Source organism: Geotrypetes seraphini, chromosome 10 (genome assembly GCF_902459505.1).
Source record: "Geotrypetes seraphini chromosome 10, aGeoSer1.1, whole genome shotgun sequence".
NCBI classification, from domain to species: Eukaryota; Metazoa; Chordata; class Amphibia; order Gymnophiona; family Dermophiidae; genus Geotrypetes; species Geotrypetes seraphini.
The window spans coordinates 2695767-2714445 of record NC_047093.1 but is presented as its reverse complement, the minus strand read 5'-3'; the positions used below and the strand labels follow the sequence as shown (position 1 = coordinate 2714445).

Here is an 18679-nt window from a genome sequence, read left to right as displayed (position 1 = left end):
CCCTTCACCTCCATTGGTCTGGCATCCATCTTCTTCCCTTCCCTCCTCCAATGGTCTGGCATCTCATTCCTCTCCTTCTCTCTCCCAAACCCCATGGTCTGGCATTTCACTCTCTCCCTTCCCCCCACTTCCATCAGCATCTGCCCCTTCTTTCACTTCAACCCAATTCCATCCAGTATCCTTCCCACTTATGTCTCTCTCTCCTTTCCCTGCACAACAATTTCATCAGTATCTGCCCCCTTTCTCTCCCTCCACCACCCTTCTATGCTCCTTTCTCCCTCCAAAGTTTGGAGCAGCAAGGCCCCGCAATGACTGTATCTGCTGGCTCTGCTCGGGAAGAAGTGACGTCGGAGAGGGTGGACCGGCAGACGCGGGGAGATGCTGCAAAGCCCCGCAATAACTGCATCTGCCAGTCCATCCCCCTCTGACATCACTTACTTCTTCCTGAGCACAGCCGGCAGATGCAGTCATCGCGGGACCTTGCAACAACTACCAGTCCATTTGCAACATCTGCCGGTCACATTGCCATCAATGGGGGGGGGGGGGGGGCGTTGCAGTTGGAGAAAAAAATATTGGAAAGGTGTCTTCTGTTTGCCTTTCAGCAGGCCCCCCTGACAATTTCAGGCCCGAGGCATGTGCCTACTGGGCCTACCCTTTAATCCGGCCCTGCCAAAGCCTGCCCATAATACACCTCCAACATGTTCCCTTGAACTATGGATGCACAGTGGCTAAGAAGCCTAGCAAAACAACCAGAAAGTCAGCTTCGAAAATTGGCATTGGACATTTTGGCGAGTCAATTTATGCTGCCCTAACCCGTGGTTTACTCAATCTGTTAATGCTTGGCTAAACAGCCAAGAATTAACTGCCATTTAAAACTTATTTAGGGAGGATTCTTTACAAATATTCAAAGGAGAGTTCCATAGGAAAGGGGATATGAAGAAGAAAGAGCAATGTCTGGTAGATTCCAGATGAGCATTTCTTAGTGATGGTAAAACCAGCCTATGGTCAACTAAGGACCAGAATGTACGATGCAGGGTAGAGAATGACACGGGGCAAATTTGTCCCTGTCCTTGCCCCATTCCTGTAAGCTCAGTCTTAACTGCATTAAAGTGTTTGAGGCTTTTGCAGATGAGCACAGACCTTGCCGGAATGGTAGGGCCAGGGAAAGAACTTGACGGGACAGCAAATGAGTTTCCATGGGGAAAAACTTGTCCCCGTGTCATTCTCTAATGCAGGGTATAAAGAACAGTTAAACTAAACTTTAAACCTTAAGCTTATATACTGCATCCTCTCTATAAAGATAGAGCTTAGCACAGTTTACAATGTAAGTAATCTGGAAGCCTGTAACAAAATGTTTGAAAGTCAGAAAAAGAATCTTAAAACTTAATATATTGCTCGATAGGTAGCCATTCATTTTTCTTGAGTAATGGCATAACATGTATCTGATGAATGGCATAGTTTTGTAATGTTTGAAGTTTCTGGGTTAAGATGTGACTAATTCCTGTGGGCTCACAATCTGATTGATGTACCTGGGCAATGGAGTGTTGAGTGACTTGCTCAGTCACAAGAAGTGGTGCTGGGCTTGAACCCACAACCTCTGGGTGCTGAAGCTGCAGCCCTAACCACTGGGCCACTCCTCTGGACCCAATTTAGGGTAAAGGCAAGACAAATAACTTGATTATCATAGTGATGGCTATTCACATGCACAAGTGGGGTTGCTAGTTTTTCTATACTTTGATGGCTGACTTCTGGCAGCTTCCTCAGTGAACCTAGCTCCAAATTTCTGAGACCGTGATAATCAAACAGAAAGTTAAAAAAAAGAAGGGCATCCTACTTTAGACCTGTTTCAATTACATCCAGGGCCCTGATTTGAGTAGCTGACCTCCAGAGGAATTAAGGCATGACTCCTCCCTCATAATGACCCTGGAAAGATATGAAGGGTAGGCTAGTGGTCAACCAGAGGACCCAGGTTCAAATCCCACTTCAAATCTCTTTTTTAACCTTTAAATTGTGAGCCCTGAAGAACTATAAAGATATACTCTTGTGATTTATTAGTTGACAAGTGAAGAGAAGAAATTGTTTTACATGCAATTTTACAATATGGTTTGGTTTTATCTTATGTATGTTTTAATTGACGTATAAACGGTATAAAAAATTGTAAATAAACATATTTGCGGTACTTAAATATTAAAGATACCTTCAGCTTCACTAGGTCTTTCTGTCTCTGGAGGGCTCACCATTTAAAAACAGAGTTGAAGTGGAAGATGAATCTGAGTGCCCTGGATTAAAGTCCATTGCACTGACCACCAGGCTGCCTCTCTGCTCTGCAAGGACATCAGTGTGGCCATTTTTGTGCAAATGCTTCAGACAGGTGTCCTTGCTCCCTGTTTTGTTGATGTTCATAATCTGGATGGTTCATGCTGGAAAATGGCTGTTCATGTATTTTTGAATAGGAAACAACATTTTCCCTGTTCAAAAATGGCTGCCTCCTTCAGCCAGCATCCCCTCCACCCTCCAAATATAAACAGAGATTTGGGGGCCAAAAAATAGGGATTTCTGTATATATATTCAAGTCTATGATTCTTCCTCCCTTCCCTGACGAATACCTGATTTTTCTCTCAAAACTGTATAAAATGTATCCCTTTTAAAAGTTTCCTCTTCTCAAACACTTATGCAGGGTGTAAATAGCTCCTTTTATCTGTTAGATCCATCTTGTCCTCAGTCTTCATCTGCCCCCTCATAATGTAGAGTTTGCACTGGAGAAAAGGTCCCTGCTAGCAGAGTTGGCATACTTCTCTTTTAGATTCTCAGCCCTGAGTTAGTTGTCCAAGTGTATTAATCCTCTCTCTTCATTTTTTGTATCAATAGATTTTTATTGAAGACAAAAGTATAAAAATACAAAAGGCATAAGTAAAAACCTGGAAATGCCATCCTTCAAGATAATGAAATCCCCCAACCAAAAGCCCCTTTGCTCTTGTCCTGTTGTAAAACTGGGTTTGTATCTTACTGGGGCCAAGGATTCCATCCTGTTTATAATAATAATAATAACAGGTTTTTTATATACCGCAGGACTGTGAAGTTCTATGCGGTTTACAATGATTAAAGATGTTACAGATAGAGTGGAATCAACAAAGTACAGACTTGGTGATCTGACAGTTCTAGAGATCATTTGTTGAGGGCTAGGATTGTATAGGTTGGTTTCCTAAGTATTTCAGGAACAGATGTGTTTTTAGACTTTTTCTGAATTCCCTATAGGTAATAGGCACGAGTAATTGTTCTAGGTCTTTACCCCACAGAGCTGCTTGTGAGAAAAGATGTTGGTGATGACTTTTAAATTTACAGCCTCTGACCAGTGGGGAAACAAAGTTCGGGTGTGAGCTTCGCCTATGTTTGTTGGTTGAGAAAGAGAAAGGGTCTGTTATATAATTAGGGGCTAAGCCATAAAATGCCTTGAAGCAAAAACAACCAAACTTGAATTTCACACGTGCCTCCATCGGCAGCCAGTGTAGAAGTCGATAGAAAGGTCAAACTTCTTCAGTGCACAAAGTAGTCTGACCGCTGCATTTTGTACCAGTTGCAATCGCCGCATATTCTTCTGGGGGAGTGCCAAGTAGGCGATGTTACAATAATCAAGTTGACTCAGTATAAGGGATTGTACCAGAATTCGAAATAATGAGACATCGAAGTAAGCTCTGATGGACCAAAGCTTCCAGAGGGTGAGAAAGATTTTTCTAATTAAGGAGTCTACCTGGTCTTTCATGGTCAGGCTCTGGTCCAGTGTTACTCCCAATACCTTCATAGTGGGTTGAATGGGATAACTAAGGTTATTGATACACAATGGTGTTTTTGTGTCAGTGGATGTGGCGATGCTATGAAAAATTTTGTTTTCTCTGAGTTTAGTTTTAGTCTGAATTCAGTCATCCATTGCTCCATCTGATTTAGTACTTCTGTTGCTTTGGGGGTGACTTCTGAGACAGAGTTAGTGAATGGGATAATTATATCTTTTTGAAGGTGCAGACTCCAGGATTGCATACAGTACAGTTTGAAGAAGGAGTTTATCATTTAGTGCATCACACAGAAAGGAGAAAACTGCAGTATCAGGACATAGTCAGTTTTATTCCTTGAGGTAAAAGCAAATGACATTTACGCATTTGTTAAATCTGGTCAGAAAAAGGATTAAACAAACCAAGAAGCAAGTGGGAAGGAAAGAAATATGAAACTCTCTCTGCCACATACACTTGGTCCCAGCTCCAAACTAGTGACATTTTGATATCGATCAGCTGCATCAGAATGCCGGCTGATAACCCAGAACAGGGAAGACATACAAGAGACAGGACCTCACCAAGTACCAGAGTCAGCATTATTGGAGGCTGCTTTCTGTTGCCTAGGGGTGGGATCTCTAATCCCCAGGGCAATGGCTTTTGTTGACCATTACTACTGCGTATTAGAGAACGACATCCCCATGGGAGCTCATTTTCCCGTGCCAGAGTTCTTTTCCTGTCCCTGCCCCATTCCTGAATGCTCTGTCCTCATCTGCACAAGCCTAACACTTTAAAATCTTAAGTGTTCGAGCCTTGTGCGGTTAAAACAGAGCTTACAGGAATGGGGCAGGGACAGCGACAAAACTCATGGGGACGGAGAAACATTTGTCCCCATGTCATTTTCTACAAGGCATCAAGAGCAAATGACATGTGCCCAACCCCTCCTGGATAGATCTGCTAGAGCTGGAACCCCATGCAAAGAGATTGGGATTCAAGTGCATGCCGACACACTGACTGCGTTGACTGCTGCCTTCCTGCTTTGGATGAGTGGGGGAAGGGAGAGCCTATTTTGTTTTCTTTAGCATACAGGTCATGTGAAATTTCAGTTGTTAAAATCAGGTTATGTTTGATACAAGTTGGAGAAACACTGCCCTAGGGATAATTAAAAGTAAAAGGCGGCAGAAGGCACTAAAACTCTCTCTTCCCCCACATATGGAAAGCCAAGTCAGACCTAAAGACTATAAATATAGCCAGATTGGCCACAAACAGGTAGCAGATGATTCCTGGTGCACTTTTGTGAACAGACTTTTCTTAATCACAATGTGTCAAGTTTATAAGCTTTCTCAGAAAAATGAATGGAGGCATTGGAAGAATGCAAAGTGATAACAAAAGCAGCTTTCATTACCAACCATCAAGCAAAAGGTTTTCTGACATAAGATGAATCTCTTAATATCAAACAAGATTGGAAGCTGCTTTAGTTATTTCATGAAAAATATAAATCGATCACAAAAGCTACAACCTAACACTTTCCAATAGTAAATTCTGAGGCATTTGGGGCTTCTTGAAGTACACAAACCTTGCACAGACATCATTTCTTGCAATACTTCAAATCTACTTTGCACTCAAATACATTCCTGGTAGAAGTTCAGGAAAGACCTGACTAGATTAAGCAAGCCATCGTTTTCCATGGACAATTAGCTCAGAAAAGCCCAGGCAGTCTTTGAGCACATGCAACCAGCCCCACATCATGGTGCTTGTCAGATGGACAGATCTTCCTTCCCTTCAGAGTTTTTATCCTAAGTGTTTCCCTTTCTCTCAATGACTAAGTGACTCATCCCATTCCCTGAAGAATTCATTGCGAGATAATCCAATGGACTGACCACCTTCTCTACATGCAGCTGTTATTTTGTCCTATTCCCTTAGTTCAGTGCTTGACCCTTCCTGAAGTCACAGCTATCCAGTTAGGTTTTCAAATTTAACCCAAAGAATATGCACATTCAGAGTAATAGAGATTGCTGGGCATACCTCCGAAAGCACTGCCTTAGCTATGTGGGAAAAGGACAGAATCCTAAGTTGGCGGGTTTTTTTTAAACCAGTAGAATGAAGCATAAAGGAGCGAAAGGCTGCCACTAGCAGAAGTCAGCAAGGTCAGTCAGGATAAAAAGCCCATCACAGGAGTGCCAACGCATTACATGAATTCTTCTTAAAATGCTTTACCGTTTTATTCCCAGTTCTCTTCTGTACAAAGAGTAAATCCTTAAGGCAACAGGGTTAGGAGAGAAAAAGTTGCCATCAAAGCAAACGTAACACTCCAAAATCTTTCATTATTCCTTGGAAGATCTAAGATTTTGAAGAGCTCAAAAGACATTAAAGGAATGCAAACTCTTTGGCAACCTCCCCAGCTAGACTCGTCCCAATAATGCTGTCCCTGGTCTATGTCATAAACTGACAGACACATGCATAGTCAGAGTCCAATTGCTAGGCCTGTCTACAGCATCTCAGGAGAGTAAGGATCCTCTCCATACGAACAACACAAGGACAGACAGAAAACAGCCTTGTCACCTTTCTACAGCAAACCAACACTAGCACTTTAATTTTTCCTAACAATGAATATTTCTCTCTTCTTAAATGGTGGAAGGAAAGAGACCAAAAGGTATGAAGAAGTAATAACCAAAAGGGAAGAACATTTAGCAGCACTGGTGGTGGTGGGGAAATTCTACAGAGGTCATGGTGTAGCTAAATCTCTCTTGCACTCATTATTTCTATTAAGTCATCATACAGCTAATACTTCCAGTCCTTGCAAATCTTTAGGTTCCATTCCCAGGCCAGGTGCTTCGTTTTGTCATCATCTATGAATTCTGACTTGATGCAGTAGTTGCCACAGGCCAGGAAACCTTTGGGTGCCTCCTCTGGAGTGGTCAGGAAATCATATTCTTCCGCCCGGGGCCCATAGCTGCCAACCATGTATGACGACTTGTCAACTGAACAGAGTAAATAGGAAGTAAGCATTTAGTACGTTTGCTTGGTCTATTCTCAGAATTGTCTGATGTTTCACTTTGTAATCTGCCCTGACCAATTTTTTTTCATTAGCAGGCTGTTTAGAAGAAAAAGAGACAAAATAAAGAAAGGTAGTTCAGGGCCACCTCCAAGTGACCAACCAGCAAACAGTTCACCTCATCCTGTATAGTCAAGCAGAAGTCAATCGAGCCCACTTACGTGTTACCCCTTTCCTGCAAGTGTGCTGACAATACTTCAAACCAGAAACGATCTCTCTGTTCACCTGCAGAACACACACAAATACACAAAGGTTAAACATTAAAACACTTGTCTTGGAATATGACGAGCCACAGCCACCATCATCATTCAGTACACACTAGTGCTGCCAGATTTGCCGATTCACCGATTTGTTGTCCAAGAAAAATCGGACTCACCGACCCCCCCCCCATCCCGGTGAGACCTGCCATACCTCCGAAGCCTTCTAAAGCAGCAGCGGTGGTGCTCTGAATGGTCTACTTTGTGGCCTTTCCTCTGCCGCATCACTGATGATATCATCGGTGGCATGTCGGAGGGAAGCCCTAGTGGGGCAGGCCGCGAAGCTGACCGTTCAGAGCACTGCCACTGCTTTAGGAGACTTCAGAGTTATATATGTCTCATGGTTTGGGGGTGTTGGTGGGGTGCTGCTGCACAGGAGATGGGAAGGAGGTATAGAAAGCTGCTGCACAAGAGGATGGGTGGGAGGGAAGGAAAGATGCTGCACATAGGGGGAGTAGAGGAAGGGAGAAATAAAACAGGAGAGTTAGAAAGGGGTGAGGGAGAAATCCTTCATATGGTGGAGGGGAGGGAGATATGCATGGAGAAGAGAGAGGGAGCAATGTTGGATGTAGGGTGGAGGGCAGGGAGAGATAGTGTATGGGCACAGAAAGAAATGTTGCACATGATTATGGAGGGCAGGAAGAGAGAGATGCTGCATGGAGGGGAATAGAGAGGTTTGACCCAGGGCACAAGGCAGGGAGAGAGAGAGATGGTAGACAGTGGGAAAGAAACAAATGCTGGATATAGCAGTGGAAGGTAGAAAAAAAAATAATAGTATTTTCTATTTTGTGTTATGTTTGTTTGATTTCATTGTTTTATTGCATTATGTATGTAAAGATATGTAAACCGTTTAGGCTTAAACAGTATATAAATTTTAAAAATAAATGTCAGATTTGAAATGTGTATCCTATCAGAGTTGAGACCTAACAGAGAGAGAAAAAGTCTTTTTTTGTTTTGTTTACACCACAGCATCAGCTTGGGATTGGAGAAGGCAAAGGGGGGTGGGGGGTGGAAAGATTACAAAATAAACCTGCCAGGATGTTTGAAACAAAAAAATCCCTGAATCGAGCAGCACTAGTGGACAGGTCATAGCCACATACACACTTATCTGGCATGGCACACACATGAAGAAGCAAGAATTTGTAAAAGAGCCAGATCAGCAAAAGAAGAAAAAAAAAAAAAAAAAAAAAATTGGGAAATACTACGTGTTCCTTCAGCAGGTCAAAGTTTCAAGTTTATTTAAAATTTCTTATACTGCCAATCAACCTTCTAGGCGGTGTACAAAATATAAAACATAAATCATACTTTAGCTAAAATACAAGTTTAAGCTGACAATGCATCACCAAACAATCACTTTCAAGACTTTTAAAACAAAGACAAACAGGAACAAAAGGTAAAAAGGCAAGAACTACAAGGACTTGTATGAGGCTGTTATTTGTTAACAGTAATATTAAAGCAACAGAACTGAAGGACTTGCAGGGTAACCAGCAGCACTGTGGGCCTCATTCCAGATGTCAACTGGGAACTCTACTGCAGGGTCTTCGAGATCCTGGATTCTCCACAGGGGGAACTGTTCCAGCAATTGCTAAAGCAATGTTACTTACCGTAACAGTTGTTATCCAGGAACAGCAGGCAGCTATTCTCACTAGTGGGTGACGTCATCCGACGGAGCCCCGATGCGGACGTCTCACAAGCATACTTGCTTGTAGAAACTTTAGAAGTTTCGAGTCACCCACATCGCGCATGCGCGAGTGCCTTCCTGCCAGATGCACCGGGCGTGTCTCCTCAGTTCAGATAGCTAGCAGAGAAGCCAACTCAAGGGAGGTGGGTGGGACGTGAGAATAGCTGCCTGCTGTCCCTGGATAAAGCACAGTTACTTACCGTAACAGGTGTTATCCAGGGACAGCAGGCAGATATTCTTGACTGATGGGTGACGGCACCGACGGAGCCCCGGTACGGACAATTTTAGAGTGATTGCACTCTAAGAACTTAGAAAGTTCTAGCTAGGCTGCACCGTGCGTGCGCGAGTGCCTTCCGTCCCGACGAAGGCGCGCTGTCCCCAGTTAGTATAAGCCAGCTAAGAAGCCAACCCGGGGAGGTGGGAGGGACGCAAGAATATCTGCCTGCTGTCCCTGGATAACACCTGTTACGGTAATTAACTGTGCTTTATCCCAGGACAAGCAGGCAGCATATTCTTGACTGATGGGTGACCTCCAAGCTAACAAAAAGAGGGATGGAGGGAAGGTTGGCCATTAGGAAAACAAATTTTGTAAAACAGATTGGCCAAAGTGTCCATCCCGTCTGGCGAATGCATCCAGACAATAGTGAGATGTAAAAGTATGAACTGAGGACCAAGTAGCAGCCTTGCAGATTTTCTCAATGGAAGTGGAACGGAGGAAAGCTACAGACGCTGCCATAGCTCTAACCTTGTGGCCCGTGACAGAACCTTCCAGTGTCAGGCCCGACTGAGCATAACAGAATGAAACGCAAGCAGCAAGCCAATTGGATAGGGTGCGTTTAGATACAGGATGACCCAACTTGTTAGGATCAAAGGACAAAAACAGTTGAGGAGATGATCTGTGAGGTTTAGTGCGTTCAAGATAGTAAGGCAAAGCACGTTTACAGTCCAAGGTATGCAAAGCCTGTTCACCTGGATGAGAATGAGGCTTTGGAAAAAATACAGGTAGGACAATGGACTGATTAAGATGAAAGTCAGACACAACCTTAGGGAGAAACTTTGGATGTGTACGGAGGACCACCTTATCATGGTAAAAAACAGTGAAAGGTGGATTGGCCACTAGTGCATGCAGCTCACTGACCCTCCTGGCAGAAGTGAGAGCTATCAGGAAGACCACTTTCCAAGTAAGAAATTTGAAATGCGCTGTGGCCAAAGTTTCAAAAGGAGGCTTCATTAAAGCAGAAAGAACTACATTGAGATCCCAGACTACAGGAGGGGGCTTGAGAGGTGGTTTCACATTGAAAAGGCCCCTCATGAACCTAGAAACCAAAGGATGAGCCGAGAGGGGTTTTCCATGAATTGGCTCATGAAAGGCAGCAATGGCACTAAGATGAACTCTGATGGAAGTAGATTTGAGACCAGAGGCAGACAAGGAAAGAAGATAGTCCAACACCAGTCCCACTGCTAGAGACATGGGATTATGGTGATGTAAAAGGCACCAGGAAGAAAACCGAGACCACTTCTGTTGATAACACTGAAGCGTGGCCGGTTTCCTGGAAGCATCAATGATAGAACGGACAGGCTGAGAAAGGAGTGAGTGAGCCGAAGTCAGCCCGAGAGATACCAAGCTGTCAGGTGCAGAGACTGTAAGTTGGGATGCAGTAGAGTCTGCTGATGCTGAATAAGCAGGAAGGAAACAGTGGAAGAAGTATGGGTTCCCTGGAACTGAGTTGAAGTAGAAGGGAGAACCAATGTTGCCTGGGCCACCGTGGAGCGATGAGAATCATGGTGGCTTGTTCCCTCTTGAGCTTGAATAATGTCCGCAGCATGAGCGGTAGAGGAGGAAATGCATATAGGAAGAGATTGGTCCAATCCAGGAGAAATGCATCGGGTGCTAGACGGTGAGGAGAGGAGAGTCTGGAGCAAAACAGGGGCAGCTGATAATTGTGAGGAGCTGCAAAAAGGTCCACTTGAGGAGTGCCCCATTGAGCGAAAATGGACTGGAGAGTCAAGGGGTCGAGAGTCCATTCGTGAGGTTGTAGAATTCTGCTGAGATTGTCTGCTAAGGAATTCTGTTCCCCTTGAATGTAGACAGCCTTCAGGAATAAATGACGAGCTGTCGCCCAAGACCAAATCCGTTGGGCTTCCTGACACAACAGGCGAGAGCCCGTCCCTCCCTGTTTGTTGATGTAGTACATTGCAACTTGATTGTCTGTGCAAATGAGTAGTACTTGAGGAAAGAGAAGATGTTCAAATGCCTTGAGGGCATAAAACATTGCTCGTAGTTCCAGGAAATTGATGTAGTGTTTCATTTCCTGGGCAGTCCAAAACCCCTGAGTTTGGAATTCGTTCAAGTGAGCTCCCCAGGCATAAGGGGATGCGTCTGTGGTGATCACAAAATGATGAGGAGGTAGATGGAACAGTAGACCTCTGGATAGATTTGAAGATGTCATAGAAACATAGAAAGATGACGGCAGAAAAGGGCTATAGCCCATCAAGTCTGCCCACTCTACTGACCCACCCCATTAAGTCTGAGTACTAATGACCTATTTCCTAAACTCGACCCTCGTAAGGATCCCACTAGGGCATCCCATTTATTCTTAAAGTCAAGCACGCTGGTGGCCTTGATCACCTGCTCTGGAAGCTTGTTCCAGTGATCTACAACCCTTTCTGTGAAGAAATACTTCCTTACGTCACTATCGAATTTCCCTCCTCAACCACCAAAGAAGCAACTGTCGAAGAGACGAGGTCACAGATATGTGTTGTGAGCAAGGATCCGTCGCTTGTGACCACTGGGTCGCTAGAGTCCATTGAGGAGTACGCAGGTGGAGACGTGTGAAGGGGGTGACATGTACTGTGGAAGCCATGTGCCCCAAGAGCACCATCATGAGATTGGCAGAGATGGTCAACTGTTGAAACACCTGCCGACAGAGATGAAGGATGGTCTGAAGGCGGTCGGGTGGAAGAAACGCCCTCATCAGAACAGTGTCCAGAATGGCTCCAATGAATTGAAGTCGCTGGGTCGGAATGAGGTGTGACTTGGGTAGATTGATTTCGAAACCCAACAGTTGAAGGAAGTGAATGGTCTGGTTGGTGGCAAGCAGAACCACCTGAGGAGAATGAGCCTTGATCAGTCAGTCGTCCAAGTAAGGGAAGACTTGAAAATTGTGAGAGCGGAGATAGGCTGCTACCACAATCAGACACTTGGTGAATACCCTGGGAGAGGAGGCCAGACCGAAGGGTAGCACCTTGTATTGATAATGATTTTGATTGATGAGAAAGAGTAGATATTGCCTGGTCATCAGATGGATAGGAATATGTGTGTAAGCCTCTTTTAGATCGAGGGAGCATAGCCAGTCGCCCTGAGTGAGAAGAGGGTAGAGGGTGGCAAGAGAGAGCATTTTGAACTTCTCCTTGACCAAACATTTGTTGAGATCTCTGAGATCTAAGATAGGTCTGAGGTCTCCGGTCTTTTTGGGAACTAGAAAGTACCTGGAGTAAAATCCCTGACCTCGCTGATCTTGAGGAACTTCTTCGATGGCATTGAGAAGAAGGAGGGATTGAACCTCTTGAGTGAGAAGGAGGGACTGAGACTTGTTGGAAGCAGACTCTTTTGGCAGGCCTAACGGTGGAGGAGTCTGAAAATTGAGGGAGTAGCCGTGGGCGATGATAGAGAGCACCCACTGATCGGTGGTGATTACTTCCCATCGAGTCAGAAAAATGTTTAGTCGACCTCCTATAGGCTGTGGAAGAGGACATGAGGGAGGAAGACTGGCAATGCCCTGGAGAAGCGAGTCAAAAGGGCTGATTCGGTTTAGGCTGAGCAACAGGTTTTATGGCGAGCCTGTTGTTGCTGTTGCCTTTGCCTCCGAGGCTGAGGAGGATGAGGCTGAATTGGCCGAGCAGAAAAACGCCTCTGATACGACATCTGTTGCCTAAAAGGACGAGGAGGAGGGGGTTTCTTTTTGTTTTTCAATAAAGTATCCCACCTCGTCTCATGAGCAGAAAGCTTCTGAGTGGTGGTATCCAGAGATTCTCCAAACAGCTCATCACCCAGGCAGGGAGCATTGGCAAGACGGTCCTGGTGGTTCACATCAAGGTCTGAGACGCGAAGCCATGCCAATCGTCTCATCGCTACAGACATAGCAGTAGCTCGGGATGTCAGTTCAAAAGTGTCATATATGGAACGGACCATAAACTTCCTGAGCTGCAAGAGACTGGCAGTGCATTGTTGAAAAGCAAAGAGCTTGCGGTCAGGAATATATTTCTGAAAAGTGGCCATCTGCTGGATAAGATGTTTCAGGTAAAAGGAGAAGTGAAACGCATAGTTACCTGAACGGTTGGCCAACATAGCATTTTGGTAAAGTCGTTTACCAAATTTGTCCATGACCTTGCCCTCTCTGCCAGGAGGGACAGAGGCATACACACTAGAGCCTGCAGATTTTTTCAGGGTTGACTCAACCAGCAAAGACTCATGTGGAAGTTGAGGTTTGTCAAACCCTGGAATAGGAATAACTTTATAAAGTGATTCCAATTTTCTTGGAGCTCCTGGAATAGTGAGAGGAGTTTCCAGATTTTTGTAAAAAGTTTCCCTTAATATATCATGAAGGGGTATCTTTAAAAACTCTTTGGGAGGTTGGTCAAAGTCCAAAGCTTCCAGGAATGCTTTTGACTTTTTAGAATCTGACTCCAAGGGGAGAGAAAGGGTGTCTGACATTTCCCTCAGAAATTTAGTGAAGGAAGAGTGCTCTGGCTTACTAGCAGGATCCTGCACCGATGGGTCAGCCTCATCTGATGAAAAATCCTCCTCGGTACCGAGGGGATCATCGGAGTCGTCCCATAGATCAGGGTCATGTACAGATGGAAGACGGCCCTGAGACAGAGGAGTAGAGGATTCGGTATGCCTGGTTTTGCGTACCGATTTGCCTGAACGCATCGACACCGTACCCGGTGACTGTAAAGCGGGACGGGTGTCAGAGAGCGGTACAGGATCAGAGGCCGAGTGAGCCGTACGTCGAAGAGACTTTGGCTCGGCCGATAAAATAGGCATAGAGATGGAAGAGGCAGACTTAAGCGGTGCCGATAATGTCGATGCTGACAACATAGGCTGGTCGACGATCGGTACCGCAGGCTCAGTGGGAACCGACACCGGAAGGTTCGGAGTTACCAGAGCCGGGAGCAGGTGTTGTAATTGCTCCTTAAGCTGGACCTGAAGGATGGATTCTATATGCTCATCCAGAGACGGTCCCGATGGCACCGGTACCACTTTTTTCTTGCTCGGTACCTGCGGTGCAGCTCGACGCTCAGGCGAAGTTGATGCCGATGAAGAGGCAGTGACTTCTATGGGAGCGGAGCGTTTGCGGGGCCGGCGCGCAGTCTGCAGGACTTGGCTCACTGCTTGTTCGACTGGCGGCCCAAGAACAGTAGGGGATGGCTTCTTATCCGGCTTACCTACAGGGTGTGACACAGACGATAAATCTTGCGGTGTCCAAACCACCGGTGTCGATTTAGAGGAAGTTACCGGAGTCGATGCCGGTGGGACTTCCATAGTGGCACCGAAAAGAATCCGCTGTTGAATTTGTCAGTTCTTCAAAGTTCTCTTTTGAAGAGAACTACAGCGGGTGCACGTTTCTGCCCTATGGTCCGGGCCCAAACACTGAAGGCACCACTTGTGCGGGTCGGATAAAGAGATAGGGCGTGCACACCGCTGACACTTTTTAAAACCCAGTGAAGGGGGCATGAAGGGAAAAACGGCCGTAGCAAAATCGAAGCCCGAGGCTTTGATGGTGCCAACAGGTCCTGCCGGGACCGACCGAAAAAAAGTAAAAAAAAAATACTTTTAAAAAAAAAAAAAAAAAAAAAGAAAATAATAAAACATGAAGAAATTCAAGAGAAAAAATACGCGAGCGGGAAGGCGAAAAAAGAGAGTCCAACAGCCGTTGGAAACACGCGTCTTCTTAGCTCCGCGGAAACTAAGAAACTGGGGACCACGCGCCTTTGTCGGGCGGGAAGGCACTCGCGCACGCGCGGTGCGGCCTAGCTAGAACTTTCTAAGTTCTTAGAGTGCAATCACTCTAAAATTGTCCGTACCGGGGCTCCGTCGGTGCCGTCACCCATCAGTCAAGAATATGCTGCCTGCTTGTCCTGGGATAACAACTGTTACGGTAAGTAACATTGCTTTATCCCAGGACAAGCAGGCAGGTATTCTCACTAGTGGGTGACCTCCAAGCTAACCACAATGGGATGGTGGGAGAGTTGGCAACTTAGGAGAATAAATTTTATAATACTGTTTGGCCAAACTGTCCATCCCGTCTGGAAAAAAAGTATCCAGACAATAATGAGAAATGAAGGTATGAACCGAGGACCAAGTAGCAGCCTTACAAATCTCCTCAATCGGTGTCGATCTGAGGAAGGCTACAGAGGCTGCCATTGCTCTGACCTTATGGGCTGTGACTTTACTGTGAAGGGGTAATCCAGCCTGGGCATAGCAGAAAGAGATACAAGCCGACATCCAGTTGGAGATGGTGCGCTTAGAGATAGGGCGTCCCAACTTGTTCGGATCAAAAGAGATGAAAAGTTGAGGAGCAGTTCTGTGTGGCTAGGTGCGTTCCAGGTAGAAAGCCAAAGCACGCTTACAGTCCAGAGTATGAAGAGCTGATTCTCCAGGGTGAGAATGAGGCTTTGGAAAAAACACTGAAAGAACAATGGATTGATTCAGATGAAATTCCGAGACCACTTTGGGAAGGAATTTGGGATGGGTGCGAAGGACCACCTTTTCATGATGAAACACTGTAAAAGGGGGATCCGCAACCAAAGCTTGAAGCTCAATGACTCGACGAGCAGAAGTGAGTCCAATAAGAAACACCACATTCCATGTGAGATACTTCAGAGGAGCCTTGTTAAGAGGTTCAAATGGAGGCTTCATAAGCTGAGAAAGAACAACATTGAGATCACAAACCACTGGAGGCGGTTTGAGGGGAGGGTTGACATGAAAAAGTTCTTTCATGAATCTGGAAACCACAGGATGAGCAGAGAGAGGTTTCCCTTGAAGAGGCTGATGGAAAGCAGCAATCGCACTCAAATGGACTCGGACCGATGCAGACTTGAGGCCAGAATGAGGTAAGTGCAAAAGATAGTCCAACACAGAGGATAAGGAGGCATGTTGATGCTCCTTATGATGAGAAAAGCACCATGCAGAAAATCTAATCCATTTTTGGGAATAGCATTGTCTGGTAGCAGGCTTCCGAGAAGCTTCCAAAACATCCCTCACGGCTTGGGAAAACTGAAGGGAGGTTACGTTGAGAGGAACCAAGCTGTCAGGTGTAGCGACTGCAGGTTGGGATGAAGCAGAGATCCCTGATGCTGCGTAAGCAGAGATGGAAACACTGGAAGAAGGAAGGGCTCCCTGCTGCTCAGCTGAAGTAGAAGGGAGTACCAGGGTTGTCTGGGCCACCGAGGAGCAATCTGAATCATGGTGGTCCGGTCGGACCTGAGCTTGACCAGAGTCTTTTGAATGAGAGGAAACGGAGGAAAGGCATACAGAAAGAGATTCCTCCAGTCCAGAAGAAAAGCATCTGCCTCGAGGCGGTGAGGAGTGTAGATCCTGGAGCAGAACTGAGGCAATTTGAAGTTGTGGGGGGCTGCAAAGAGGTCTATCTGAGGTGTTCCCCACAGAGAGAAGATGTGATGAAGGGGCGTGGAATGGAGAGTCCATTCGTGAGGCTGTAGAAGACGACTCAAGTTGTCCGCCAAGGCACTGTCCGCTCCCTGAATGTAGACAGCTTTGAGGAAGGTGTTGTGGTGAATCGCCCAATCCCAGACTTTCAGAGCTTCCTGACAGAGGGAGGCCGATCCCGTGCCTCCCTGTTTGTTGACATAATACATGGCGACCTGGTTGTCCGTGCGAATGAGAACCACCATGTCGTGAAGGAAATGCTGAAAAGCATTGAAAATCGCTTTGAGTTTCAGCAGATTGATGTGACACAGGCGGTCCGCATTGGTCCAATAGCCTTGAGTGTGCAGACCATCCAGATGAGCCCCCCAAGCATAGGTTGAGGAGTCGGTCGTGAGAACCTTCTGATGGGGAGGCATGTGAAACAGCAAACCTCTGGAGAGATTGGAAGAGAGCATCCACCAGCGAAGAGATTGTCAGAGCAGGAGTGACCTGGATGTGGCGAGTCAGAGGGTCTGATACCTGCGTCCATTGAGATACCGGGGTCCACTGAGAAATTCTGAGGTGAAGTCTGGCAAAAGGAGTCACTTGTACTGTAGAGGCCATGTGACCCAGAAGAACCATCATGTGTCTTGCCGAGATGGACGGGCGAGAGGACACTGAATGACAAAGGCGAAGAAGAGCATCCAGACGCTGTGGAGGCAGGAATGCCCCGAGTCGAATGGTATCCAGAACAGTTCCTATGAAGGGAAGAGTCTGGGAAGGTTGCAGATGAGATTTTGGAAAGTTGATCTCGAACCCCAGACTCTGCAGGAACCAGATCGTCCTCTGGGTCGCCTGGACGACTCCCTGAGATGTAGAATCCTTGATGAGCCAGTCGTCGAGGTAGGGAAACACCTGAAGACCATGATTCCTGAGTGCTGTGGCCACTACAACCAGGCACTTGGTGAAGACTCTGGGAGACGATGCCAGGCCGAAGGGAAGCACTCGATATTGAAGATGAAGATGTCCCACCCGAAATCTGAGGTATTGTCGGGAGGCCGGATGGATGGGAATATGAGTGTAGGCCTCCTTGAGATCCAGAGAGCATAACCAGTCGTTCTGCTCAAGGAGGGGATAGAGAGAAGCCAAAGTTAACATGCAAAACTTCTCTTTGACCAGAAACTTGTTGAGCAACCTGAGGTCCAAAATAGGACGCAGATCGCCCGTCTTCTTCAGAACAAGGAAGTACCGGGAGTAAAAACCCTTGTTCCGTTGGTCCAAAGGGACCGGCTCGACAGCCCAAAGCCTGAGCTTCCTGAAGAAAAAGGGCGGTCTGGGTTAAGTTGGAAGGATACTCTCTTGGAGGATATTCCGGAGGAACTTGATGGAACTGAAGAGAGTATCCCTCCCTTACGATGGAAAGGACCCAGAGGTCGGTGGTGATAGTCGTCTATTGATAGTAAAAATGATGGAGACGACCTCCGATGGGAAAAACAGGGGAGGGCAGAACGGTGGTAGTTATGCTCTCTACGAGACAGTCAAAAAGGCTGAGGAGCCTTGGGGACAGCATAAGTTGAAGGTTTTTGCTGCTGCTTCGGCATGTGCTGTCGCTTAACAGGCTAACGGATGGTAGGTGCCTGTTTTGGTGGGTAACGCCGCTGGTAGAGTAAAGGCGGGCGTGATGGACGAGGAGGAGCAGGCTTGGGCTTCGGATGGAGGATTGACTGAAAAGACTTCTCATGATCCGACAGCTTCTTGATCGCCGCCTCGATGGACTCATCGAAGAGGTCGGCTCCAGCACACGGGACGTTAGCTAGCCTGTCCTGAAGATTCGGGTCCATATCGATGGTCTTAAGCCACGCCAGGCGTCACATGGCCACCAAACAAGCAACAGCCCTCGCCGAAAGCTCAAAAGTGTCGTAAGAAGACTGCATCATCTGGAGCCGTAGCTGAGACAACAAAGCCAGAATCTCCTGGTACTCGAAGCGAGCTTGCGAGTCCAAATAGGGCAGAAACTTTTGCAGAACTGAGAGGAAAAACTCGAAATAGGTGGCAAAATGAAAACTGTAATTCAGGACTCGAGAGGCCATCATCGAGTTCTGGTAGATGCGCCTGCCAAATCTGTCCATGGTCTTGCCCTCCTGGCCAGGTGGAACATGGCATAGACCTGGGAGGGGTGAGACCGCTTCAATGAAGATTCCACCAGAAGAGACTGATGAGAGAGCTGGGCCTCATAGAATCCCTTATGGTGGACTGTGCAGTACCTGGCATCCA

The 18679-nt window shown here is 46.3% G+C and overlaps 1 protein-coding gene across 5 annotated transcripts in view; it reads right to left on the bottom strand.

Moving 5' to 3' along the window:
- Nucleotides 1-4095: 4095 nt before the first annotated feature.
- ARHGDIA (Rho GDP dissociation inhibitor alpha) overlaps nucleotides 4096-18679 on the bottom strand; it is a 74495-nt gene continuing 59911 nt past the window's right edge. For all 5 annotated transcript variants that reach the window (XM_033961247.1, XM_033961250.1, XM_033961251.1 and 2 more), the window contains 2 exons: nucleotides 6978-7041; nucleotides 4096-6742 (listed from right to left, as the gene is read on the bottom strand). In XM_033961247.1, the coding sequence (XP_033817138.1) occupies nucleotides 6543-6742; nucleotides 6978-7041 (264 nt within the window). In that variant the 3' untranslated portion in view covers nucleotides 4096-6542. The remainder of the gene's footprint in view (nucleotides 6743-6977; nucleotides 7042-18679) is intronic.